Genomic DNA, 27,889 nt, shown 5'->3' with positions numbered 1-27,889 from the left:
AACCTCTTGTTTTGTTGTAGGCACTGGGAAAATCAGGATGGCTTTGATTTTCACATATCTTGGGGCCACCTTACCATGTCCAATGGTGTGGCCCAGATATGTAACTTGCGCTTTTGCAAACTCACTTTTAGCCAAGTTCATCACCAAATTAGTTTCTTGCAGTTGATTAAATAGCTCTTCCAGATGTTGTAAATACTCCTGAAAACTATCAAGTTGTCAATATCAACAGCACAATTGCTTAGACCTGCAATTATTTTGTTTGTCAGTCTTTGAAATGTCGCTGATGCATTTTTCATACCAAATAGCATAACTTTAAACTGATATTGTCCACTTGGCGTTACAAAAGCTGATATCTCCTTTGCTCTCTCCAAAACGGTACTTGCCAATATCCTATCAGCAAGTCATTCTTTGTGATAAGCTTTGATTGTCCCACTTTTTCAATGCAATCTTCCAACTGTGGTATAGGATATGAATCCACTTTTGTCACTGCATTCACCTTTAGATAATCCACACCATCTTTGTGTTCCATCCGGTTTTAGTACCTGTACAATAGGTGAATCCCAGTTGCTGCAACTAGACTCAATTATGTCATTTTGAAGCATGAATTCAATTTCTTTCTGTACTTGTGGTAATTTTGCTGGGCTTAATCTATAAGGATGTTGCCTTATCAAAAATGAATCCCCTACACTTACATCATGTATAGCTAAATTTGTCCTCCCTGACCTATTCCAACAAATAGCTTTGTTTGACTGCAATAGCTTCTCCAAATCACTTTGACACTTGTCTGGAAGGTAACGCAATATTACATTTAAATTTTTAAGTACCCCCTCATTATCCAGTTTTATTAGAGGAAAGTCAATTTCAACATCCTTCATTTCTACCACTTTCTCCTTAACTATCACCACTAATTTCTCCTTTTGGTCTTCTTCCCTGTCAAAGTAATTTTTAAGCATATTTACATGACACAGTCTCTGCTTCTTTCTTCTGTCTGGAGTATTTATTAAATAATTTACTTCACTCAGTTTCTTTTCAATCCTGTAAGGCCCACTAAACCTTACCTTTAATGATTCACCCAGTACTGGTAATAAAACTAACACCTTTTCCCCAGCAACAAAACTATGATCAGGGGCTCTCCTATCCACCTTCACTTTCATCACTTGCTGTGATATCTTTAAATACTCCCTAGCTAACTCACATGCTCTGTTCAATCTTTCTCTGAAGTTTGTCACATAATCCAGGAGAGTAATTTTCAAATTCTGACCAATTTCTCATGAATCAACTTCAGTGGTCCCCTTACCTCATTCTCCTCCATTCTCTCTTCCTGAACAATCTTATCGAATATAGTATCAGCTAACTGAACTTCAACACCTTTCCCCTGCCTTTTAACTTCCTCTTCTTTCTGTTTCAACATGTGAGCGTCTGATCTCATCACTACACAATCTAGAATCAACCCAGGATGCTCTTTCTGCAACACCTCTGTTGAATGCACCTCCACAGGCTGTTCAACTTCTGTAGGCGCCACCCACGTCTGTGACCCAGCTATATCATTATCTAAAATAAATTGAACCACTGCAACAGGCAAGTTTTCCACTACTCCAACAATCACCTCACCTGTTTTCCACTTATGCTTTAAATTTACTTTCCACAATGCAATTGGTTTAGCATGTACATGAATCCCACTTTTATCACCTTTTCCTGCAATACTCCCTCTGAAGAATAAGCTATCACTCTCCCATAACAGTAAGGATTGACTAGCCCCTCTGTCTCTTAAAATTTTAATATCTTTACCTGCTCCACCCTGTACACATGGAAAGACTTCCTCTTCACATACAAAATCTTTTCTGCAACCTGCTCTTCTGAACACCCTTGGGAAAATTGTGAACACATTCCCACTTTTTTCCCTATCACTGATTCTTCTTGCTTCACCTGTACACAAACCACTGGTTTTCCCTGTGCCTGATCCTCAGAGCCCACAGTGCTTTTACTTCCAGAAGTGTTCTACATTCCAACTACTATAACAGATTTTCCCTGAAATCTCCAACACATTGACTTCGTGTACCCGACATTATTACAATGAAAACACCTCAATTTTCGAGTGTTGCTTCTACCATCAGCACCTTCCTTTCTAGTCTGAGAAGAAACTTGCTGAGAATTTCCAACGACTCTCTTCCTTGACTACCTATCTTCCTTTCACCTTCCCACTTTCTATCCTTCTCTGAATTAAAAGGGTGATGAAAGAAAAGGTTTAGATCTATGTACTAACTCATTATCATCTGGCCTCTCTGCTGGTGGTCTTACCATTTTAACCCTCTGTTCCTCCACCTGAGTTCTCACTAGCGAAGGAGTTGAATCTTTAAATTCTTCCAAAAGAATTACTTCTCTAAGAGCCGCATATGTTGTCTCTATCTTTAATGCACATATCGACAGGTCAAAATTACTTTGTTTTACTCTCTCAAACTCAATATAAGTTTGCCCATATATTTCTAAATTTCTGCCTGTACATCTCCAATTCCAGTTTTTTCCTGTTCCTTTGTTTGTTCAAATTCAAGCTTCTTCATTTATAACTGAAGTCTCACTACCTCCCGCAGTGACTCACTAGTGTCAGGTATCACTTCCAATTTCAAATGCTGCGCTATCACTTCAACTATGTCTGCTTTCCTTGCCCCTATAGGTAACCTCAACTTAGCCTTAGAACACTTTTTGCAACCCAGAGTTACGGGATGGGAGTGAGATGAGGTGAGGGTGGAGGCGAGACTGCGAAGGGACTAGAATATGAGGGCATGAAGTTTAAAATCGAGGTGTTGCCGGACTGTGACCCAGTGCAGATGTTAGCATGGTGGGGGGGGGGGGGGGGGGTGATGTAACCAAAAACAATTTGCTCTTTTGCAAATAAAAATCAAAAGTTCTGGGAAAAAAAATCTCAGCAGGTCTGGCAGCATCTGTGGAGGAAGAAAACAGAGTTAACGTTTGGAACCCAATATGCAGAATTTTTCTTGGCCACATTGGACTCGAAACGTTAACTCTGTTTTTCTCTCTCTCCACAGAGGCTGCCAGACCTGCTGAGTTTTTCCAGCACTTCCTGTTTTTATTTCAGATCTCCAGCATCCGCAGCACTTTGCTTAAGATGCTTAATTCCTATTTGCATACCCGTTGGCACATTAAAGATCTTCTCAGAGACTCACCCCACCCCAAACTTGCTGCATGTTGTGTGTGCCTGGCTCTTTGCAGCTGGGCCTTACCGTTTGTATGTCTTTTTTTGAAAAAAAATAAAACCTCCGCCTCCACCTCCCATCAACATGGCCTTATTGCGAGAGGGGCATGTTTCTGTGTATTTATTTATTTATGAATGGACCCTGCCCAGAGCTGGTGGAACGAAGGCACTGGATACATTGACGGAGAACGTTGTAACAACTCGGCAAGGTTCCTTTCCGGCGCTGACGTCATGCGTCTGGGCATTTCCGTGTTGGTTTCAATACATAACAGGAGAAATTGACGCGGGGTGTTTGGGATCCTCTTTCAAAACCGCCCCCCTCCCTCCTCCTTCCCTCTCCCAATCTGTTGTAAATTCAGAGATCTCATCCCTTCCCTCCATTCTCCGTCCCTTCCCCCTCCCCCCACCCCGGATACCTGGAGCCCCCACTATCCTCATCCTGTCTGGAATCAAATGGAAGGTTAGTGTGTGTGTGTTCCTCCAGCTTTAAATTACGCCCAGTTGACACACCAGCCACGAAAATGACCAGTCTTCCTCTTGGACTTGTCTAGATCTCGTTACTTTCTGTCTGCAGATTCCTCGCTTAAACACACACACAGACACATATATACATAAAAGCACTTTCTCTTCTGGCGTCTGTCCTTAAGTGCAAACTTGTCCTGGGAGGGGTTTGAATGTCTGGGTCTGTATTTTCATGCTAATCTCCCTCTGTCCCTCTTCTGGAGGCTCGGCGTTAGGGCCCAGCTCCTGACTTCCTTTTTTAACGATAGCCAGCTGCCGGGGCTCTGTCTGTTTGTAGGCGGTTCTGAAACTCCCATCAGGGTTTGCTTTGCATGTGTGTGTGTGTGTGTGTATTTTCGTATTTGTTTTTCATGGAAATATTGTGTTGTGTGTTTGAACTGGGAGTGAGGAGGGAACAGCCTGCCCCCCCACCCCCCACCCCCCCACCACCTCACCACCTCCGGCAGAGTGGCAGGAGGCGGCCTGGTGTTACATGTTTCTGGTTACCTACAGTGGGGAGACTTTACAAGTGGCTTGTAGGGGAGTCACAGGACTGTTTTATTTGTCTGAAACATGGAAACTGAACCAACCAGCACTCCGGCCTCTTGGCTCAGAAGCCTGCGGGTTCAAGTCCCACAAGCTCCCAATGCACTAGCCAGGGGAGTGCGGCACTGTCGGAGGTGCCCTCTTTTGGATAATACGTTATCTGCTCCCCCTCGGCTGCCAGGACAGAGGGGCTCCCTCTAGTTCCTTCCTGGAGGCCAACAATTATCCCTCAGCTAAAGGAACAGATTACCCGGGACGTGGTCCCAGTTGCTGTTTCTGGGATCTTGCTCTAAGCAACTTGTTTCCCAAAGTAAAATAAAAATACAAATAGCTGGAAAAACTCAGCAGGTCTGACAGTATCTGCGGAGAGGAACACAGTTAACGTTTCGAGTCCGTTTGACTCAATGTGCCTTGCAACAGGGACTACACTTCAAAAAGTATTTAATTGACTGCCCTGTGCTTTAGAATGTCCTGAGGTGGTGAAAGGTGCTATGGAAATGCAAACCTTTAAGATAACTATAAGGTGAATTGTTTAGGCCTGAGCTGGTGAAATGTTTTGTTTAGGAGGCTGTGGACTGCACTATTGCGGTTGGTGATTGAGGTAGAGACTGTGTGAACATTTAAATAGAGGTTGGATTGATGGTTTAATAAACACCAGCATGGACTGGTTGGGCCGGAGGGTCAGCGCTGTGGAAGATCCGTGCTGCTGGAGGGTCGGCGTTGGCCGAGGGAGTGCTGAACTGCCGTAGGGTTGGTGTTGGCTGAGGGAGTGCCGCACTGCCAGAAGTGCTGTTTTTCAGATGAGACATTAAACCGAGGCCCCACTCGGGTGGGTGTAAACAATCCCACGGCCACAATTGGAAGAAGAGCAGGAGGGGGGCGTTCTCCCCGGTGTCCTGGGGCCAATACTTATCCCTCAGCCAACATCTCCAGAACATGATTTGGTAAGTGTCGCTTTGCTGTCTGTGTCACGCTAATGCTTTCACTTCTGGGTTCTTGGATTTAATGTATTCCTGACCGATATAGCTATGCTCTGCTCTCATTGGCTGTCTTGCTGCATGAAGTAACTTTGGAAATTTTAACTCTCTACACAGAGGGCTCACAGACCAAAATCGGCCCTAATTTTCAAACATACGAATTAGGAGCTGGAGTAGGTCATTCGGCCCCGCGAGCCTGCTCTGCAATTCAATAAGGTCATGGCTGATCTGATTGTAATCTCAGCCCCACATTCCCACCTACACCCGATACCCTCTCACCCCCTTACTTATCAAGAATCTATCTAGCTCTGCCTTAAAAAATATTCAAAGACCCTGCTTCCACTGCCTTTTGAGGAAGAGAGTTCCAAAGTCTTGCAATCCACTGAGAGAAAAAAAATTCTCCCCATCTCTGTCTTGAACAGGCCACCCGTTATTTTTAAACAGTGACCCACCGGTACTGTAATTTGGCACTAAATTATCCCGCACATTCACGGGTTGGCAGATACCTGCACCCACAGGAAAATGGGGCATAACATGCACAAAAACGTGTTGTTAAGGTGATGGTTTTGTGGTATTGTCACTGGACTAGTAATCCAGAGACCCAAGGTAATTCTCTGGGGATGGGGGTTCGAATCCCACCACGGCAGATGGTGGAATTTGAATTCAGTAAAAATCTGTAACTAAAAGTGGAATGATGACCATGAAACCATTGTCATCTGTTGTTTTTAAAAAAAAAATTGACTTCCTTACCCGGTCTGGCCTACATGTGACTCCAGACCCACAGCAATGTGGTTGACCCTTAAATCAGGGATGGGCAATAAATGCCTAGCCAGCAATGCCCACCAATGAACGAATAAAAAAGAAATTCCTAGGACTGTCCACCAGCATGTCTGTAAGGGGATCGGTGCATTCTGTGCTGCCTTTCCAGAGTCCCTGAGGTCTTCATTTAAAACCAGACTAGCTTGATCTTGCACCTCAAAGGTGCTGTACCTGTCCTGGGAGTGTTTGATGGGGACAGTGTTAGAGGGAGCTTTACTCTGTATCTAACCCCGTGCTGTACCTGACCTGGGAGTGTTTGATGGGGACAGTGTAGAGGGAGCATTACTCAGAATCTAACCCCGTACTGTAACTGTCCTGGGAGTGTTTGATAGGGACAGTGTAGAAGGAGCTTTACTCTGTATCTAACACCATGCTGTACCTGTCCTGGGAGTGTTTGATGGGGACAGTGTAGAGGGAGCTTTACTCTGTATCTAACCCCGTGCTGTACCTGTCCTGGGAGTGTTTGATAGGGACAGTGTAGAGGGAGCTTTACTCTGTATCTAACCCCGTGCTGTACCTGTCCTGGGATTGTTTGATGAGGACGGTGTAAAGGGAACTTTACTCTGTAACTAACCCCGTACTGTATCTGCCCTGGGAGTGTTTGATGGGGACAGCATAAAGGGAGGTGAAGAAGTAAATAAGAGAAGCAAAGAGGGAGAATGCAAATAAACTGACAGAACAATTGAAAGACTTTTAAGATTTCAGCACATGTTACTGAGATATAATGTGACTCAGAGTCAGTATGTGTGTGAATATTCCAATCTGACCATTGTATTATCCCGGTCACAGTGAGTGAAGTAATTGTGAACTGTTGTCAAATGTTTAAAATGTTAATCGTAACTGTTTGAATTGTGCAAAACTTTGAATTGCAATGTTCTGGCTAATCACAGTTGTGAATCCAATAACTAATGAAGCTTCAAACAAAAAATGGTTGGCATGAATGGAACAAGAGAATATCAGGGAGATAGCAGGAGGCATTTTCATAGGACAGTGTAGAGGGAGCTTTACTCTGTATCTAACCCCATGCTGTACCTGTCCTGGGAGTGTTTGATGGGGACAGTGTAGAGGGAGCTTTACTCTGTATCTAACCCTGTGCTGTACCTGTCCTGGGAGTGTTTGATGTGGACAGTGTAGAGGGAGTTTTACTCTGTATCTAACCCTGTGCTGAACCTGTCCTGGGAGTGTTTGATGGGGACAGTGTAGAGGAAGCTTTACTCTGTATCTAACCCCGTGCTGTACCTGTCCTGGGAGTGTTTGATGTGGACAGTGTAGAGGGAGTTTTACTCTGTATCTAACCCCGTGGTGTACCTGTCTTGGGAGTGTTTGATGGGGACAGTGTAGAGGGAGCTTTACTCTGTATCTAACCCCGTGGTGTACCTGTCTTGAGAGTGTTTGATGTGGACAGTGTAGAAGGAGCTTTACTCTGTATCTAACCCCGTGCTGTACCTGTCCTGGGAGTGTTTGATGGGCAGAGTGTAGAGGGAGCTTTACTCTGTATCTAACCCCGTGCTGTACCTGTCCTGGGAGTGTTTGATGGAGACAGTGTAGAGGGAGTTTTATTCTTTATCTAACCCTGTGCTGTACCTGTCCTGGGAGTGTTTGATGGGGACAGTGTAGAGGGAGCTTTACTCTGTATCTAACCCCGTGCTGTACCTGACCTGGGAGTGTTTGATGGGGACAGTGTAGAGGGAGCATTACTCAGAATCTAACCCCGTACTGTAACTGTCCTGGGAGTGTTTGATAGGGACAGTGTAGAAGGAGCTTTACTCTGTATCTAACACCATGCTGTACCTGTCCTGGGAGTGTTTGATGGGGACAGTGTAGAGGGAGCTTTACTCTGTATCTAACACCATGCTGTACCTGTCCTGGGAGTGTTTGATGGGGACAGTGTAGAGGGAGCTTTACTCTGTATCTAACCCCGTGCTGTACCTGTCCTGGGAGTGTTTGATAGGGACAGTGTAGAGGGAGCTTTACTCTGTATCTAACCCCGTGCTGTACCTGTCCTGGGATTGTTTGATGAGGACAGTGTAAAGGGAACTTTACTCTGTAACTAACCCCGTACTGTATCTGCCCTGGGAGTGTTTGATGGGGACAGCATAAAGGGAGGTGAAGAAGTAAATAAGAGAAGCAATGAGGGAGAATGCAAATAAACTGACAGAACAATTGAAAGACTTTTAAGATTTCAGCACATGTTACTGAGATATAATGTGACTCAGAGTCAGTATGTGTGTGAATATTCCAATCTGACCATTGTATTATCCCGGTCACAGTGAGTGAAGTAATTGTGAACTGTTGTCAAATGTTTAAAATGTTAATCGTAACTGTTTGAATTGTGCAAAACTTTGAATTGCAATGTTCTGGCTAATCACAGTTGTGAATCCAATAACTAATGAAGCTTCAAACAAAAAATGGTTGGCATAAATGGAACAAGAGAATATCAGGGAGATAGCAGGAGGCATTTTCATAGGACAGTGTAGAGGGAGCTTTACTCTGTATCTAACCCCATGCTGTACCTGTCCTGGGAGTGTTTGATGGGGACAGTGTAGAGGGAGCTTTACTCTGTATCTAACCCCGTGCTGTACCTGACCTGGGAGTGTTTGATGGGGACAGTGTAGAGGGAGCATTACTCAGAATCTAACCCCGTACTGTAACTGTCCTGGGAGTGTTTGATAGGGACAGTGTAGAAGGAGCTTTACTCTGTATCTAACACCATGCTGTACCTGTCCTGGGAGTGTTTGATGGGGACAGTGTAGAGGGAGCTTTACTCTGTATCTAACCCCGTGCTGTACCTGTCCTGGGAGTGTTTGATAGGGACAGTGTAGAGGGAGCTTTACTCTGTATCTAACCCCGTGCTGTACCTGTCCTGGGATTGTTTGATGAGGACAGTGTAAAGGGAACTTTACTCTGTAACTAACCCCGTACTGTATCTGCCCTGGGAGTGTTTGATGGGGACAGCATAAAGGGAGGTGAAGAAGTAAATAAGAGAAGCAAAGAGGGAGAATGCAAATAAACTGACAGAACAATTGAAAGACTTTTAAGATTTCAGCACATGTTACTGAGATATAATGTGACTCAGAGTCAGTATGTGTGTGAATATTCCAATCTGACCATTGTATTATCCCGGTCACAGTGAGTGAAGTAATTGTGAACTGTTGTCAAATGTTTAAAATGTTAATCGTAACTGTTTGAATTGTGCAAAACTTTGAATTGCAATGTTCTGGCTAATCACAGTTGTGAATCCAATAACTAATGAAGCTTCAAACAAAAAATGGTTGGCATAAATGGAACAAGAGAATATCAGGGAGATAGCAGGAGGCATTTTCATAGGACAGTGTAGAGGGAGCTTTACTCTGTATCTAACCCCATGCTGTACCTGTCCTGGGAGTGTTTGATGGGGACAGTGTAGAGGGAGCTTTACTCTGTATCTAACCCTGTGCTGTACCTGTCCTGGGAGTGTTTGATGTGGACAGTGTAGAGGGAGTTTTACTCTGTATCTAACCCTGTGCTGAACCTGTCCTGGGAGTGTTTGATGGGGACAGTGTAGAGGAAGCTTTACTCTGTATCTAACCCCGTGCTGTACCTGTCCTGGGAGTGTTTGATGTGGACAGTGTAGAGGGAGTTTTACTCTGTATCTAACCCCGTGGTGTACCTGTCTTGGGAGTGTTTGATGGGGACAGTGTAGAGGGAGCTTTACTCTGTATCTAACCCCGTGGTGTACCTGTCTTGAGAGTGTTTGATGTGGACAGTGTAGAAGGAGCTTTACTCTGTATGTAACCCCGTGCTGTACCTGTCCTGGGAGTGTTTGATGGGGACGGTGTAGAGGGAGCTTTACTCTGTATCTAACCCCATGCTGTACCTGTCCTGAGAGTGTTTGATGTGGACAATGTAGAAGGAGCTTTACTCTGTATCTAACCCCGTGCTGTACCTGTCCTGGGAGTGTTTGATGGGCAGAGTGTAGAGGGAGCTTTACTCTGTATCTAACCCCGTGCTGTACCTGTCCTGGGAGTGTTTGATGGAGACAGTGTAGAGGGAGTTTTATTCTTTATCTAACCCTGTGCTGTACCTGTCCTGGGAGTGTTTGATGGGGACAGTGTAGAGGGAGCTTTACTCTGTATCTAACCCCGTGCTGTACCTGACCTGGGAGTGTTTGATGGGGACAGTGTAGAGGGAGCATTACTCAGAATCTAACCCCGTACTGTAACTGTCCTGGGAGTGTTTGATAGGGACAGTGTAGAAGGAGCTTTACTCTGTATCTAACACCATGCTGTACCTGTCCTGGGAGTGTTTGATGGGGACAGTGTAGAGGGAGCTTTACTCTGTATCTAACACCATGCTGTACCTGTCCTGGGAGTGTTTGATGGGGACAGTGTAGAGGGAGCTTTACTCTGTATCTAACCCCGTGCTGTACCTGTCCTGGGAGTGTTTGATAGGGACAGTGTAGAGGGAGCTTTACTCTGTAACTAACCCCGTGCTGTACCTGTCCTGGGATTGTTTGATGAGGACAGTGTAAAGGGAACTTTACTCTGTAACTAACCCCGTACTGTATCTGCCCTGGGAGTGTTTGATGGGGACAGCATAAAGGGAGGTGAAGAAGTAAATAAGAGAAGCAATGAGGGAGAATGCAAATAAACTGACAGAACAATTGAAAGACTTTTAAGATTTCAGCACATGTTACTGAGATATAATGTGACTCAGAGTCAGTATGTGTGTGAATATTCCAATCTGACCATTGTATTATCCCGGTCACAGTGAGTGAAGTAATTGTGAACTGTTGTCAAATGTTTAAAATGTTAATCGTAACTGTTTGAATTGTGCAAAACTTTGAATTGCAATGTTCTGGCTAATCACAGTTGTGAATCCAATAACTAATGAAGCTTCAAACAAAAAATGGTTGGCATGAATGGAACAAGAGAATATCAGGGAGATAGCAGGAGGCATTTTCATAGGACAGTGTAGAGGGAGCTTTACTCTGTATCTAACCCCATGCTGTACCTGTCCTGGGAGTGTTTGATGTGGACAGTGTAGAGGGAGTTTTACTCTGTATCTAACCCCGTGCTGTACCTGTCCTGGGAGTGTTTGATGGGGACGGTGTAGAGGGAGATTCACTCTGTATCTAACCCTGTGCTGAACCTGTCCTGGGAGTGTTTGATGGGGACAGTGTAGAGGAAGCTTTACTCTGTATCTAACCCCGTGCTGTACCTGTCCTGGGAGTGTTTGATGTGGACAGTGTAGAGGGAGTTTTACTCTGTATCTAACCCCGTGGTGTACCTGTCTTGGGAGTGTTTGATGGGGACAGTGTAGAGGGAGCTTTACTCTGTATCTAACCCCATGCTGTACCTGTCCTGAGAGTGTTTGATGTGGACAATGTAGAAGGAGCTTTACTCTGTATCTAACCCCGTGCTGTACCCGTCCTGGGAGTGTTTGATGGGCAGAGTGTAGAGGGAGCTTTACTCTGTATCTAACCCCGTGCTGTACCTGTCCTGGGAGTGTTTGATGGAGACAGTGTAGAGGGAGTTTTATTCTTTATCTAACCCTGTGCTGTACCTGTCCTGGGAGTGTTTGATGGGGACAGTGTAGAGGGAGCTTTACTCTGTATCTAGACCCGTGCTGTACCTGTCCTGGGAGTGTTTGATGGGGAAAGTGTAGAGGGAGCTTTACTCTGTATCTAACCCCATGCTGTACCTGTCTTGGGAGAGTTTGATGGGGACAGTGTAGAGGGAGCTTTACTCTGTATCTAACCCCATGTTGTACCTGTCTTGGGAGTGTTTGATGGAGACAGTGTAGAGGGAGCTTTACTCTGTATCTAACCCTGTGCTGTACCTGTCCTGGGAGTGTTTGATGGGGACAGTGTAGAGGGACGTGAGGAAGTAAAAATGAGAAGCAAAGAGGGAGAATTCCAAATAAACTGACAGCTAACATAAAAGGGCATCCCAAAGTCTTTTATAGACATATAAATGGTAAAAGGAGGAGTAGGGATAATGAGGGATCAAAAAAGGGGATTTACTAATGGAGGCAGGGGGCATGGCTAAAGTGTTAAGTGAATGCTTTGCATCTGTCTTTACCAAGGAGGAAGATGCTATCCAGGCCACAGTAAAAAAGGAGGTAATTCAGACACTAGGCAGGCTTAAAATTGATGAGGAGGAGGTATTCGATAGGTTATCTGTACTTCAACTTGATAAGGCACCAGGTCCGGGTGAGATGCATCTACGAATACTACGAGAAGTGAGAGTGGGTATTGCAGAGGCACTGGTCATTATTTTTAAGTCTTCCTTAGACTCTGATGGTGCCAGAGGAGTGCAGAATTGCAAATGTTATATCCTTTTCAAAAAGGGTGTAAAGATAAGCCCAGCAACTACAGGCCAGTCAGTTTAACTTTGGTGGTGGGGGAAACCTCTAGAAACAATAATTCAGGACAAAGTTAATAGTCATATGGACAAATGCCAGTTAATTAAGGGAACCCAGCATGGATATATTAAGGAAAAATCATATTTAACTAACTTGCTGGAGATTTTTGATGAGGTAACAGAGAGGGTTGATGAGGGTAATGCGGTGGATGTGATGTACCTGGACTTCCAAAAGGCATTTGATACAGTGCCACAGAACAGACTGGTGAGCAAAGTTACAGCTCAGGGATTAAAAGGGACAGTAGCAACATGGATACAAAATTGGCTGAGCGACAGGAAACAGAGAACAATGGTTAATGGATGTTTTTCAGGCTGGAGGGAGGTTTGTAGCGGACTAACCAGGGGTTAGTGTTGGCTTGCTCTTCCTGAAACATATTAATGACTTAGACCTTGGTGTACGGGGCACAATTTTGAAAGTTGAGGATGATACCAAACTTGAAACTTGTGAACTGTGAGGAGGATAGTGTAGACCTTCAAAGGGACATAGACAAGTTCATGGAATGGGTGGACAGGTGGCAGCTGAAGTTCAATGCAGAGGAATGTGAAGTGATTAATTCTGGTAGGAAGAACAAGGAGAAACAATATAAAATAAACGGTCCAACTCTAAAGGGGGTGTAGGAGCAGAGGGACCTGTGTGTATATGTGCATAAGTCACTGAAAGTGGCAGGACAGGTTGAGAGAGTGGTTAATAAAGCATACAGTATCCTGGGCTTTATTAATAGGGGCATAGAGTACAAGCAAGGAGGTTATGTTGAGCTTGTATCAGACACTAGTTCGGCCTCGGCTAGAGTATTGTGTCCAGTTCTGGACGCCGCATTTTAGGAAGGATGTGAAGGCATTGGAGAGTGTGCGGAAAAGATTCAGGAGAATGGTTCCAGGGATGAGGGACTTCAATTATGAAGATGAATTGGAGAAGTTGGGACTGTTTTCCCTGGAGAAAAGAAGGCTGAGAGATTAGATAGAGATATTCAAAATCACGAAGGGTCTAGACAGAGTTGATAGGGAGAAATTGTCCCCGCTTGTGAAAAGATCGAGAGTGAGAGGGCACGGAGAATAATTGGCGAAAGTAGCAAGAGCGACGTGAGGAAATATTGTTTCACGCAGCAAGTGGTTAAGGATCTGGAATGCACTGCCTGAGTGTTTGGCAAAGGCAGGTGCAATCGAGGCATTCAAAGAGAAATTAGACTGTTATCTGAAAAAAATGAGGATAAATTAAAGAATTTGATAGGGTAGGCACAGAGAAGATGTTTCCACTTGCAGGCAAGACTAGAACTAGCGGCCATCGATATAAGATGGTGGTGGTGGTGGTACGTTGTAGATCACTCTGGGAGTCTGAGTTTGCACTTCAGGCATGTCTGGAGCTATGGATGGTGATGGTCGAGGCTCCAACGTTCTTTCCATCACACGACTGACCAGTGATCTCTTCTGCTCTTACCGCCTGTCATTGGTGTGTCTTGGAAGGATCTGTAGGTTGGTACTCAAACCTGCGCCATGAATGCACCTTCCTTGGGCCATCTGAGGTGGGAACTGAACCCGGAGCTTCTGGCTCAGAGGCAGGGAGGCTATCCATTGTGCCACAAGACCTTCATAAATATAAGACTGTCACAAATAAATCTGATGGGGAATTCAGGAGAAACTTCTTTACCCGGAGAGTGGGAAGAATGTGGAACTCGCTCCCACATGGAGTGGTTGAGGTGAATAGTGTAGATACGTTTAAGGGGGACGTTGGATAAACCAACGAGGAAGAAAGGAATAGAAGGGCAGGGTGATGGGGGGAGATGAAGACGGGATGGGAGGAGGCTCAAGGGGAGCATAAACACCAGCACAGAGCAGATGGGCCGAATAGCCTGTTTCTGTGCTGCAACTACTTAAGTTTCCACCCCAGATGTTTTGTCTGTCCTGGAGATTTGTCTGTCTTTGCTGCTGTTGTTTTTATTATTTTTTTTTCTCTCTAATGCTGTTTCCTTGCTTAGGTTTCTTTTAGAGAGTTCCAGCCTTAGTTTCATGATTAATCTCCCTGGAATGTTGGGCATATTCTCCTTGTCCTCGACAGTGATGACTGCCAGAGTTAACGAATTCAACAAGTGTGCAATTTCCTTATTTTCATTTTTGATATTGCCCACACAATATCCTTTTTAAGAAGGGGCCCACTGTTTAGCCTTTCTCTCCTGATACGACTTTGAGAACATTCCATGTTAATCCCCAAATCTCGGGCAAGTTTCTTGCCAAAACCTACAATCTTGGTAACTGTGACGCTTCTCCTCTTCAAGCCTAGCATGGAAATCGCTGATGTTGTGCTTCACGGTTAGATAAACGTTCCTTCTATCTTTCTTCTTCTTGAGTTCTCTACATTTTGGCCCGGCCCACGCAGTGCCACGACCTCTATCACGGCTAGGGCAAGGAGGCAGGTCCCGAATCCACTGACCAAACCTCACTCTGTTAGCCACAATCTGATCCACACCGGCTGTCTAGCTAACTGGAACCCACCGCAACCCCCCCCCCCCCACCCCCCCCCCCCCCCCCCCCCCCCCCCTCCCCCCCACCTCTCACTACCCCCAGTTGTCCCACCAAAGGAATCCAGGTTGCCATGGCAACGTATACTTTGGCGTGCATGTTAAAGCCTGGAGCTTTTAGCTCAAGGGCAGGGATGCTACCCACTGTGCCACAAGACCTCTAAATACTCCTTTACTGGTAGATCATCATCAAGGTTCGCTGGTTCCTCGTTACTACACTGGTAGGACCTGCCCTCTTCCGATGAAAGGCCACTGACCTGAAATGATAATTCCACTGGTGCAGCCTGGCCTGCTGAGCATTTCCAGCATTTTCTGATATAATTTCAAATTCTCAGCATCAATAATATTTTGCTTTTGTACGCCCCGTCTATTTGTTGTACCTCGACCATATTTGCTCCAGAAAACTGTTTTGAATGGACTTGAGAGCCGGTATCTCCCTGACTGGAGCTAGCCCAATATGAATTAATAATAAAGCTTTACTCTGTATCTAACCCCGTGCTGTACCTGTCCTGGGTGTGTTTGATGGGGACAGTGCAGAGGGAGCTTTACTCTGTATCTAACCCCGTGCTGTAGCTGTCCTGGGAGTGTTTGATGGGGACAGTGTAGAGGGAGCTTTACTCTGTATCTAACCCTGTGCTGTACCTGTCCTGGGAGTGCTTGATGGGGACAGTGTAGAGGGACCTTTACTCTATCTAACCCCGTGCTGTAGCTGTCCTGGGAGTGTTTGATGGGGACAGTGCAGAGGGAGCTTTACTCTGTATCTAACCCTCTGCTGTACCTGTCCTGGGAGTGTTTGATGGGGACAGTGTAGAGGGAGCTTTACTCTGTATGTAACCCCGTGCTGTACCTGTCCTGGGAGCGTTTGATGTGAACAGTGTAGAGGGAGCTTTACTCTGTATCTAACCCCGTGCTGTACCTGTCCTGGGAGTGTTTCATGGGAACCATGTGGCGGAAGCTTTACTACGTGAGTAGGTGACTAGGATTAGACTAGGTGAGATAGTGAAAGGTACGAGGAGTAAGCTGGAGAGTGGAGATTGGACTGGGTGGGTGCTTTAAGTGGAGAAAACTACTCTCAGGATTGTGGGTTGAATAACTTGAGAGCTGTCTGACAGACCTTCGACATTTTACAAGTAGTAGCATTGCCCTCTGACTGACCTCCGACATTTTACTAGCAGCCACCATTGCCCTCTAACTGACCACTGACATTTCATAAGTAGTACCATTGCCCTCTAACTGACCACTGACATTTTCCAAGCAGGTATCATTGCTGACAGGCGAAGTATTAAACGCTGTTTGATGTTAGTTTTGTGCCACCCTGTAGGGTTCCCGGGATTGTCGGCTCTGCTTGATCGCATATTCTGGCAATGCATCTCTTGCCCTCTTCGTTCAGAGGGTGGGCTGGTATGTTGGTGCATCCTGTCTGGAAAGAAGCCTGCTCTGCAGATGGACCACAGGAAGGTGGAATGAGGGTGGGGTGGTGCAGGGTGGGGGTGGGGGCTGTTAGGACTTGGTGGGGCGTGGTGGTGGTCACTGCTTGTGGACAGCAGATAACACCCTCAGGGCCACACAGGTTAAGACCATAAGACATAGGAGCAGAAATTAGGCCATTCAGCCCATTGAGTCTGCTCCGCCATTCAATCATGGCTGATAAGTTTCTCAACCCCATTCTCCCGCCTTCTCCCCGTAACTTTTGATCCCCTTACCAATCAAGAACCTATCTATCTCGGTCTTAAATACACTCAATGACCTGGCCTCCACAGCCTTCTGTGGCAATGAATTTCATAGATTCACCACTCTCTGGCTAAAGAAGTTTCTCCTCATCTCTGTTCTAAAAGGTCTTCCCTTTACTCTGAGGCTGTGCCCTCTGGTCCTAGTCCCTCCTACTAATGGAAACATCTTCCCCACGTCCACTCTATCCAGGCCTTTCAGTATTCTGTAAGTTTCAATCAGATCCCCCCCTCATCCTTCTAAACTCCAACAAGTATAGACCCAGAGTCCTCAAATGTTCCTCATATGTTCAGCCTTTCATTCCTGGGATCATTCTCGTGAACCTCCTCTGGACCCTCTCCAGGGCCAGCACATCCTCCCTGAGATACGGGGCGCAAAATTGCTCACAATATTCTAAATGTGGTCTGACCAGAGCCTTATAAAGCCTCAGCAGCACATCCCTGCTTTTATATTCTAGTCCTCTCGAAATAAATGCCAACATTACATTTGCCTTCCTAACTACCGTGTCAATCTGCAAGTTAACCTTAAGAGAATCCTGGACCAAGGTTGTCCTTGTCAAGGTTGTCCTTGAGGTGAAGTGGCAGGACTGTGCGAGGTTTCTCTAACTGCAGTTAGGGATTTACAACAATAACCGGCATTTATATAGTGCCTTTAACATAGTAACCTGTCTTAGGGTGATTCACAGGAGCATAAATTGGACAAAATTTGACACTGAGCTACATAAGGGGATATTGACCAAAAGCTTGGTCAAAGAGGTTGGTTTTAAGGAGTGTCTTAAAGGAGGCAGAGAGGGAAGTTCACAGCTCCAGGGCCCTAGCTGCTCGAGGCACAGCCGTCATTGGTGGAGCGATGGAAATCGGGGGATGCACCAAGAGGCCGGAACTGGGGGAGTGCAGAGATCTCGGAGGGGGGGGGTGGGATTGTTAAGGGCTGGAGGAGGTCACAGAGATGGGGAGGGGAGGTGGCAAGGAGGTCATGGAGGAATTTGAACCGGAGGCTGAAAATCTTCGAATTGAAGCCTTGCTTAGCGGTTTGCGAGATGAGCCATTCGGTCCCCTCGAGCCTGCCAAGCCACTCTGTTATCTAGTAGCTGATCTGTACCAAAACTATGTAAGCTGTACCATTGAAAAGTCTGGCCCAATGTAATGAAGTTCTGGATTTTGAACATGTCCTCTGAGAGAGAAACAGTGAGGGAAACATGTCCTCAAGTAAACTTTTCTTCTTCCTTTCCCCCTCTTCCCTCCCTGTAGGTTTTCAGATAGGACTGACACAATGGAACCCCCCTGTCAGTACAGGTAAGTCTGCGACAAACTTTTACTCTTTCACGGGATGTGGGTGTCGCTGGCTGGGCCCAGCATTTATTACCCATCCCTAATTGCCCCTTGAGAAGGTGGGGGTGAGCCGCCTTCTTGAGCCACTGCAGTCCGTGTGGTGTAGGTACACCCGCAGTGCTGTTAGGGAGGGAGTTCCAGGATTTGGACCCAGCGACAGTGAAGGAACGACCGATATATTTCCAAGTCAGGATGTTGAGTGGCTTGGAGGGGATCTTGCAGGTGGTGGTGTTCCCATGTGTCTGCTGCCCTCATCCTCGTGGGTGGTAGAAATCATGTGTTTGGAAGGTGCTGTCAAAGGAGCCTTGGTGAGTTGCTGCAGTGCATCTTGTAGATGGTACACACACTGCTGCTACTGTGCGTCGGTGGTGGAGGGAGTGAATGTTTGTGGATGGGGTGCCAATCAAGCGGGGCCGCTTTGTTCTGGATGGTGTCGAGCTTCTGGAGTGTTGTGGGAGCTGCACTCATCCAGGCAAGTGGGGAGTATTCCATCTCACTCCTGACTTGTGCCTTGTAGGTAGTGGACAAGCTTTGAGGAGTCGGGAGGAAGCTTTACCTCAACCTGTTCGGCATTGCTTTCTAAGCTCTGCTTGTTAGCTTTTTCAGGAAGGGGTCATTCATTTCATGACCAGTTGCTCAGGGAACTTGTTCTCTTCCTCCAGCGACCCCCTACATCCGGATATTGGAACAGCCCAAACAACGGGGGATGCGCTTCCGGTACAAGTGTGAGGGGCGGTCGGCAGGTAGCATCCCTGGAGAAAAGAGCACTGACAGCACGAGGACCTATCCAGCCATTGAGGTAAGGTGCAGGCTGAGGGTTTGTCTGTCTGTCTGCCTCTCCCTGCTTTGAGATGTCTGCCATGGTCCAGTGGGGAGCACTCCCGCATCTGGGTTCAGAGACCTGAGCCCACACTCCTGGTGCAGCACTGAGGGAGTGCTGCACTGTTGGGGGTGCCTCCATTACACCAGATGTTAAACGGAGGGAGGCCCTTTCAGGTGGGTGTAAAAGATCCCTCGGCCGGTATTCGAACAACTTGAGAGTGCACCTGGGTGTCCTGGTCAGTATTTATACCAAAAAAAAAGTCATCGCCTTAGAGGGAAGAAAAAAAATACCTGCTCATTATCACATTCCTGTTGGTCGGATCTTGCTGTGCAGAATTTGGCTGTCGCCTTTCTGCTATTACAACAGTTATAGGCCAGTGAAGTTCTTCGAGATGTCCTGAGGTGGTGAAAGGTGCTTCACAAATGCAAGTTGTTTCAACTGCACTAAACTGCTGTCCCCACCTATCTCAGCAAGTGGCTATGGTCCCTCACTGGGGTCTGGATTTGTGAGGGAGTTATTTGACTCTGGGGCCATCACAGGATGTGTGTTTGTGTGTGTGTATATGAGAGACGGACTCAGTCCTTCACTGGATGGGTTACTTAACCGCGCATCTTTTACTGAAGGGTGTGGTAGTGGTTAAAGGGGCATTCCGTTCCAACCAACGCTGGGTGACCAAGGGACAGTGAGAACTGGATGAGCTGCTGCTAATTGCATCGCGTGCGTGTCTTTCAGATTGTGAATTACCTCGGCCCAGCCAGGATCCGAATCTGTCTCGTCACCAAGAAGGAGCCTTATAAGCCCCACCCCCACGACCTAGTGGGGAAAGATTGCAAGGATGGATACTATGAGGCTGATCTACCTGCGAGGAGCATCCACAGGTCTGTGGTGTGTGGGGGTGGGGGGATGAGAAACACAAGGAGAGGGAGGGTCAGCGAGGGGTCGGAGGGCCAGCAATAGGGTCGTGGAGAGAGGGGGGTGTGCAGGGATGCTCAGATGAGATATGAAAGCAAGTGGTATGGTGGTGGTTAGGGATTGCTGAGCTGCCTTGGTGTGACCTATTCGAGCCTCTTCCCACCCACACACACACTCTCTCTCTGTCTTAGCTTCCAGAACCTTGGCATTCAATGTGTGAAGAAGCGTGAGGTGAGCCTGGCCATCCAGAGTCGGATCAGCAAGAATGTCAACCCCTTCAACAGTAAGTATCTCAGGGGTGGATATGGCTGGGAAAAGCTGGTAGACGTCAGTGGTCTATTTATTTATTGCCCATTCCTAGTTGCCCTTGAGAAGGTGGTGGTGAGCTGCCTTCTTGAACCTTTGCGGTCCATGTGGTGTAGGTACACCCACAGTGCTGTTAAGGAGGGAGTTCCAGGATTTTGACCCAGCGACAGTGAAGGAATGGCGATATAGTATCAAAGTTGTGTGTGACTTTTTAAAATTAATTTGCTCATGGGATTTGGGCATCGCTGGCTGGGCCAGTATTTATTGCCCATCCCTCATTGTCCTTGAGAAGGTGGTGGTGAGCTGCCTTCTTGAACAACTGAAGGCGATGTGACATAGGTAGATCCACAGTGCTGTTAGGAAGGGAGTTGCAGGGTTTTGACCCAGTGACAGTGAAGGAACAGTGATATAGTTCCAAGTCAGGATGGTGTGTGGCTTGGAGGGCAACTTGCAGAGGGTAATGGTTCCTTGCTTCTGTTGACCATGTCTTTCTAGATGGTAGAGGTCACAGGTTTGGAAGGTGCTGTCAAAGGAGCCTTGGTGAGTTGCTGCAGTGCATCTTGTAGATGGTACACACACTGCTGCTACTGTGTGCGTCGGTGGTGGAGGGAGTGAAAGTTGAAGGTAGTGGATATGGAGCCAATCAAGCGGGGCTGCTTTGTCCTGGATGGTGTTGAGATTCTTGAGTGTAGTGGGAGTTGCACTCATGCAGGCAAGTGGGGAGTATTCCATCACACTCCTGACTTATGCCTTGTAGATGGTGGACAGGCTGTGTGGAGTCAGGAGGTGAGTTACTCGCCGCAAGATTCCCAGCCTCTGATCGGCTCTTGTAGCCACAGTGCTACAGTTCAGTTATATAATAGTGGTCAATAGTGACCCCAGAGAATTTGATATTAGGACTTAGAGCAATTGTAATGCCGTTGAATGTGTGTTGCAGTTTCACGAGAGGAGCTGCTGAACGAGACAGAGGAGGATCTGAACGTAGTCCGGCTTTGTTTCCAAGTCTTCCTTCCCAATGAGGTTGGAACCTGCAACGTACCTCTTCTGCCTGTCGTGTCCAACCCAATCTATGACAACCGTGAGTAGGAGGATTGCCGAGGCAAAGGGGGCCAGAGCATTTATAACACCTCTGGGGCGGTCTGGTTCTCAGAAGTAGCTTTACTCTGTATCTAACCCCATGCTGTACCTGTCCTGGGAGTGTTTGAAGGGGATGGTGTAGTGGGAGCTTTACTCTGTATCTAACCCCGTGCTGTACCTGTCCTGGGAGTGTTTGATGGGGACAGTGTAGAGGGAGCTTTACTCTGTATCTAACCCCGTGTTGTACCTGTCCTGGGAGTGTTTGATGGGGACAGTGTAGAGGGAGCTGTACTCTGTATCTAACCCTGTGCTGTACCTGTCCTGTGAGTGTTTGATGGGGACAGTGTATAGGGAGCTTTACTCTGTATCTAACCCCGTGCTGTACCTGTCCTGGGAGTGTTTGATGGCGACAGTGTAGAGGGAGCTTTACGCTATCTAACCCCGTGCTGTACCTGTCCTGGGAGTGTTTGATGGCGACAGTGTAGAGGGAGCTTTACGCTATCTAACCCCGTGCTGTACCTGTCCTGGGAGTGTTTGTTGAGGACAGTGTAGTGGGAGCTTTACTCTGTATCTAACCCCGTGCTGTACCTGTCCTGGGAGTGTTTGATGGGGACAGTGTAGAGGGAGATTTACTCTGTATTTAACCCCGTGCTGTACCTGTCCTGGGAGTGTTTGATGGGGACAGTGTAGTGGGAGCTTTACTCTGTATCTAACCCTGTGCTGTACCTGTCCTGGGAGTGTTTGATGGGGACGGTGTAGAGGGAGATTCACTCTGTATCTAACCCCGTGCTGTACCTGTCCTGGGAGTGTTTGATGGGGACAGTGCAGAGGGAGCTTTACTCTGTATCTAACCCCGTGCTGTACCTGTCCTGGGAGTGTTTGATGGGGACAGTGTAGAGGGAGCTTTACTCTGTATCTAACCCCGTGCTGTACCTGTCCTGGGAGTGTTTGATGGGGACGGTGTAGAGGGAGCTTTACTCTGTATCTAACCCCGTGCTGTACCTGTCCTGGGAGTGTTTGATGGGGACAGTGTAGAGGGAGATTTACTCTGTATCTAACCCTGTGCTGTACCTGTCCTGGGAGTGTTTGATGGGGACAGTGTAGAGGGAGCTTTACTCTGTATCTAACCCCGTGCTGTACCTGTCCTGGGAGTGTTTGATGGGGACGGTGTAGAGGGAGCTTTACTCTGTATCTAACCCCGTGCTGTACCTGTCCTGGGAGTGTTTGTTGAGGACAGTGTAGAGGGAGCTTTACTCTGTATCTAACCCCGTGCTGTACCTGTCCTGGGAGTGTTTGATGGGGACAGTGTAGAGGGAGCTTTACTCTGTATCTAACCCCGTGCTGTACCTGTCCTGGGAGTGTTTGATGGGGACAGTGTAGAGGGAGCTTTACTCTGTATCTAACCCCGTGCTGTACCTGTCCTGGGAGTGTTTGATGGGGACAGTGTAGAGGGTTCTTTACTCTGTATCTAACCCCGTGCTGTACCTGTCCTGGGAGTGTTTGATGGGGACAGTGTAGAGGGAGCTTTACTCTGTATCTAACCCCGTGCTGTACCTGCCCTGGGAGTGTTTGATGGGGACAGTGTAGAGGGAGCTTTACTCTGTATCTAACCCCGTGCTGTACCTGTCCTGGGAGTGTTTGATGGGGACAGTGTAGAGGGAGATTTACTCTGTATCCACCCCCGTGCTGTACCTGTCCTGGAGTGTTTGATGGGGACAGTGTAGAGGGAGATTTACTCTGTATCTAACCCCGTGCTGTACCTGTCCTGGGAGTGTTTGATGGGGACAGTGTAGAGGGAGCTTTACTCTGTATCTAACCCCGTGCTGTACCTGTCCTGGGAGTGTTTGATGGGGACAGTGTAGAGGGAACTTTACTCTGTATCTAACCCCGTGCTGTACCTGCCCTGGGAGTGTTTGATGGGGACAGTGTAGAGGGAGCTTTACTCTGTATCTAACCCCGTGCTGTACCTGTCCTGGGAGTGTTTGATGGGGACAGTGTAGAGGGAGCTTTACTCTGTATCTAACCCCGTGCTGTACCTGCCCTGGGAGTGTTTGATGGGGACAGTGTAGAGGGAGCTTTACTCTGTATCTAACCCCATGCTGTACCTGTCCTGGGAGTGTTTGATGGGGACAGTGTAGAGGGAGCTTTACTCTGTATCTAACCCCGTGCTGTACCTGCCCTGGGAGTGTTTGATGGGGACAGTGTAGAGGGAGCTTTACTCTGTATCTAACCCCGTGCTGTACCTGTCCTGGGAGTGTTTGATGGGGACAGTGTAGAGGGAGTTTTACTCTGTATCTAACCCCGTGCTGTACCTGTCCTGGGAGTGTTTGATGGGGACAGTGTAGAGGGAGCTTTACTCTGTATCTAACCCCGTGCTGTACCTGTCCTGGAAGTGTTTGATGGGGACAGTGTAGAGGGAGATTTACTCTGTATCTAACCCCGTGCTGTACCTGTCCTGGGAGTGTTTGATGGGGACAGTGTAGAGGGAGATTTACTCTGTATCTAACCCCGTGCTGTACCTGTCCTGGGAGTGTTTGATGGGGACAGTGTAGAGGGAGCTGTACTCTGTATCTAAGCCCGTGCTGTACCTGTCCTGGGAGTGTTTGATGGGGACAGTGTAGAGGGAGCATTACTCTGTATCTAACCCCGTGCTGTACCTGTCCTGGGAGTGTTTGATGGGGACAGTGTAGAGGGAGCTGTACTCTGTATCTAAGCCCGTGCTGTACCTGTCCTGGGAGTGTTTGATGGGGACAGTGTAGAGGGAGCATTACTCTGTATCTAACCCCGTGCTGTACCTGTCCTGGGAGTGTTTGATGGGGACAGTGTAGAGGGAGCTTGTCTGGTCCAGTGATGCACAGTGTTTGAAAGGTTTGATCTCTCTGATTTCAGGAGCTCCAAACACGGCGGAGCTGAAGATCTGCCGGGTGAACAAGAACTCTGGGAGCTGTAAAGGTGGAGAGGAGATCTTCCTGCTCTGTGACAAGGTTCAGAAAGGTAACTGGAGCATTGGTGCGTGGGGAGGCTGAGTTGGGGGATGGCAGCAGCTCATGTCTTCCAATGTCAACAGCTCATACGTCAATGGGGGGGTGGGTGGGGACAGGGCAATGGGGACGAGGGGGGAAACAGATGTGGAAGGCCAGATGTAACCCACGTTCTTCCTTTTCCCCACCTCCGCCCCCTTCCTCTCGCCCTCCCTCCCTCCCTCCCTCGGCTCTCTCACACGATCAGAAGATATCGAGGTGCGGTTCTTCACCTCCAGTTGGGAAGGGAAGGGGTCCTTCTCCCAGGCTGACGTCCACCGGCAGGTGGCTATCGTGTTCAAGACGCCGCCCTACAAGGACATCACGCTGAGCCAGCCCGTCACGGTCCACATGCAGCTGCGTCGCCCCTCCGACAAGGAAGTCAGTGACGCCATGGAGTTCCAGTACCTCCCGGACGACAAAGGTATGCGGAGCCTCGCGCTGCCTCGTGACCCCTACCACCACCAACCCCCCCCTGCCTGGCGGTGGGTTCTCGCGGCCAACTCTTCTGAAGCGTGCTGTTGGGGGGGGGCGAGGAACGTGGCAACCGTCTTCGCGCATAGCAAGATCCCACAAACAGCAACGCGATAATCAAAAAAAAATCGCCATAAAAACAAAATCGGATGTTTTTATTTAGAAATGATCTCGGTTGAAGGATGTCTGTTAACCCTCCGGGACCCTGTCAATATGAACCGGGCGGTCCAATTTTAGCTCCGAGGCAGAAATGGGGAGATGTGAGGGTGTAAGTGTACAAATCTTTGAAGGTGGCAGGATGAGTTGAAAAGGATGCCCCTCGGGCGGGAGTCTGACGCAGCAGCATCCCACCGCGTGCGCTGAGAATCGCGAGTCCGGGCACCGCTGAACCCGTGCCCATCCCGCAGCCCCGAGCGAGCGCCAGCGCCCAATGGGGCAAACGGACTCCGTCCCAAGAAGGCTGGGTTTTACCCGCATCACGTGAGGGAGCGCGCACGCTCAGTCCGGATGTTTTATCTGCGTGTTCATTCCCTGCCAAGTGTGTAAGGGCTTTGTGTGTGTGTGTGTGTGTGTGTGTGTGCGTGTGTGTCTGAGAGTGACAATGTCTGGCTTGAGGGTCCGATCAGCCTCAGTGGAGGTGATGACTCCTCCAGTCAAACAGCTGCCGGGTAGCACTTTAACACGAGGCCATTCTCGGCAGGATGCTGTTCTGTGACGATCGAGCGTCGCCGTGGATCAACGTTGTGTGTTGGATCAACGTAATGTTGGCCATCCTGGGCTACACAGGGTCCACAAACTGGGGTGGGGGGGGGGGGTTGGTTGTTGTTCGAAGTATAACCTCTTTTTTTTAAAAACAGATCCCTACGGCACCCAGGAGAAACGTCGCAAAACACGCCTCGACTTTATGACCATGCTTCATAAATGTAACATGCAGGGTGAGAGCTCATTGCTATCTGTCCCTTTACCTCCCTCCTTAATGATATATTTTGATCTGTATTGCTTACTGAGTAATTTCGCGTTGGTTTTGATGCTTGGCTTGTCGTCTTGACCTGTGACGTCTCCTTTTTTTTCTCCACCCCCCACCCCCCCCCCCAACCCGACTCCATTCCCCAGGGGTGCCCCCAGCCCAGAGACCCATCGCCACGCCCCATCGAGCTGGCAGCGACAGCAGAGGGGCCAACGCCAAGATGTTCGAGAAGCTGGAGCACAGAGGTGGGCAATTCCTGCGCTGCACTGCTTCCGGGTCGGGGGTCGGGTCGGGGGGGGGAGGTGTGCGGGTGAGGGTGGGGCCCGTGTGCGATGGTTGTCGGGGATCGGGGTGAGCGCAGTTTCGTTGACGAGGGTCTCTTTTATTTTGTGTCTCCTCAGGCGGGAGTGCTCCGGATATCCTGGGAGGGACCATGCCGGCCAGCCACGGTTATCAGCCTCTTGACCGTTTTCATACGGGCGCCTGCCACCCCCAGGTGCCTGTGTCTGCCCCCGTCCCGTCAGTGGCTGCCCCCATCCCCCAGACGTACAACTATTTGCCCCCGGTGGTGACAGACACCCGGGGAGGGCAGCTGGTGAGCCCCTTCGCCTTCACTAGCAAGGCTCCAGACGTTGCCAACGTGCCCAACGCCTTCTCCACCATCGACGTGACCGAACTGTTTGGCAGCTCCTTCCAGCTAGGGCAGAACGGGGGAGGGGACGGGGCGGGAGGGGGAGGGGGGGTGGCGGCCACGGCCTCCGTCCCCTGCATTGCCAAACCAGAGCTGTACCTGGGCGAGGGGCCCAGCTCAATGGATCAGTTCCTGGGCGAGGGCACCATGATGGGGCAGGAGGGTGAGTGTGTCAGCCTGGGCTCCATCGATAACATGGAGTTCCGGGAGATGCTCAAGCAGGATGTGTCAAACATACAACTGCAGCCACATTCGAACCCCCTGAGGCCCTCGCTGCCGGACTTCAGCTTGGATGGGCTGTCCAGCAGCATGCCGACCACCACGCTGATGAGCTACTCGCCGGACATCCTGAAGCTCATGGCCAGCAGTCAGGAGGATGAGAAACCGGATCCCGGTGAAGCAGCGCTCAATGGGGACCTGGAACCCGCCGCTTTCCTGCCGGACCCCTCTGATGAGGATCACTTAATGTCCCTCTTTTCGCAAAGCTTTGAGCTGATGAACTCTTCCGAGATAAACAAGATCTACGAGACACAATAGGAAGTAAATTCTCCGACTCCCGATCCCTGCTCTGCTGTGTTGTTAAATCCGTGCCTCCATTTGGAAGTTCTCATCATAGTCTTCAGTTCCTTACCCTAGCCCCTCCTTCCCTCCCCTGCCCCGTCCTTCCTCCCTACCCCCTCCCTACCTACCCCTTCCCCTTCCCTCTCCCTCCCCTTCTCTCTCTCTCTCTCTCCCGTTCTCTCTCTCCCTCCCCTCTCTCTCCCTTCCATTCTCTCTCTCTCTGTCCCCTTCTCTATCTCCCTCCCTCCCCTTCTCTATCTCTCTCTCTCCCTCCCCTTCTCTCTCTCTCCCCCTCCCCTTCTCTCTCTCTCTCCCTCCCCTTCTCTCTATCCCTCCCTCTCTCTCTCTCCCTCCCCTTCTCTATCTCTCTCCCTCCCCTTCTCTCTCTCTCTCCCTCCACTTCTCTCTCTCTCTCTCTCTCTCCCTCCCCTTCTCTCTCTCTCTCTCTTCCTCCCTCCCCTTCTCTCTCTTCCCTGCTCCCCCCTCCCAGATCTCTCCGCTCCTCCCTCCCAGATCTCTCCGCTCCTCCAATTCCGGCCTCTTGAGCATCCCCCAATTCCCATCGCTCCACTGTTGGCAGCCGTGCCTTTAACTGCCCGGGCCCTAAGCTCTGGAATTCCCTCCCTCAACCTCTCCACCTCTCTCCCGTTCTTCCTTTTAAGATGGTCCCTGAGAGCTTTTAGTAAAACATCCCAAGGTGCTTCGTGGGAGTGATTATCAATCCGAAACTTGATAATTGAGCCGCCTGAGGAGGTAATGGGACTGGTGACTAAACAAGAAGCACCAAGAAAGGATGAGAGAGAGGGGGAGAGGGAGGCCGCGAGGTTTAGGGAGGAAATTGCAGAGCTTCGGGCCCAGGTAGCTGAAGATATGGCCATGGTGGAGCGATGGAAAAGAGGGATGCATGAGAGAGAGAAACTGGAGAAGCACAATAAATGTTCCTTCCCCAGTCCAAGTTCTAAACATTGTAGATATATAATAGGAACCCTTTACTGCAAATTTTGTAAATTGCTCGGCTGGATGGAGAT

General features: G+C 48.5%; 1 protein-coding gene across 2 annotated transcripts; it reads left to right on the top strand.

The window, feature by feature from the left end:
* The first annotated feature begins 3,472 nt into the window (after window positions 1-3,472).
* On the top strand, window positions 3,473-27,052 carry rela (v-rel avian reticuloendotheliosis viral oncogene homolog A). Of its 2 annotated transcripts, none has more exons than XM_041179944.1 (11): window positions 3,473-3,671; window positions 17,950-17,994; window positions 18,693-18,829; window positions 19,586-19,731; window positions 19,957-20,048; window positions 21,009-21,149; window positions 24,038-24,142; window positions 24,380-24,592; window positions 25,500-25,577; window positions 25,756-25,854; window positions 26,011-27,052. In XM_041179944.1, exons 1-11 carry the CDS (start codon window positions 3,665-3,667, stop codon window positions 26,835-26,837), a joined length of 1,890 nt encoding a protein of 629 aa, XP_041035878.1. In that variant the 5' UTR covers window positions 3,473-3,664; the 3' UTR covers window positions 26,838-27,052. The 2 variants fall into 2 exon arrangements, with proteins under 2 accessions (XP_041035878.1, XP_041035877.1); XM_041179943.1 differs by having other exon boundaries at window positions 24,377-24,592.
* The last annotated feature ends 837 nt before the right edge of the window (window positions 27,053-27,889 follow it).

Source organism: Carcharodon carcharias, chromosome 37 (genome assembly GCF_017639515.1).
Source record: "Carcharodon carcharias isolate sCarCar2 chromosome 37, sCarCar2.pri, whole genome shotgun sequence".
NCBI classification, from domain to species: Eukaryota; Metazoa; Chordata; class Chondrichthyes; order Lamniformes; family Lamnidae; genus Carcharodon; species Carcharodon carcharias.
Note: the sequence above shows the minus strand (reverse complement) of the source record. Positions and strands in the feature narration are given on the sequence as shown.

What these genes read in the sequence shown, in the direction of transcription:
- rela (XM_041179943.1), top strand. An exon ending in GAACCCCCCTGTCAGTACAG is followed by an intron (nt 17,995 to 18,692) that starts GTAAGTCTGCGA and finishes CTCTTCCTCCAG; the next exon opens with CGACCCCCTACATCCGGATA. An exon ending in GAATGTCAACCCCTTCAACA is followed by an intron (nt 20,049 to 21,008) that starts GTAAGTATCTCA and finishes TGTGTGTTGCAG; the next exon opens with TTTCACGAGAGGAGCTGCTG.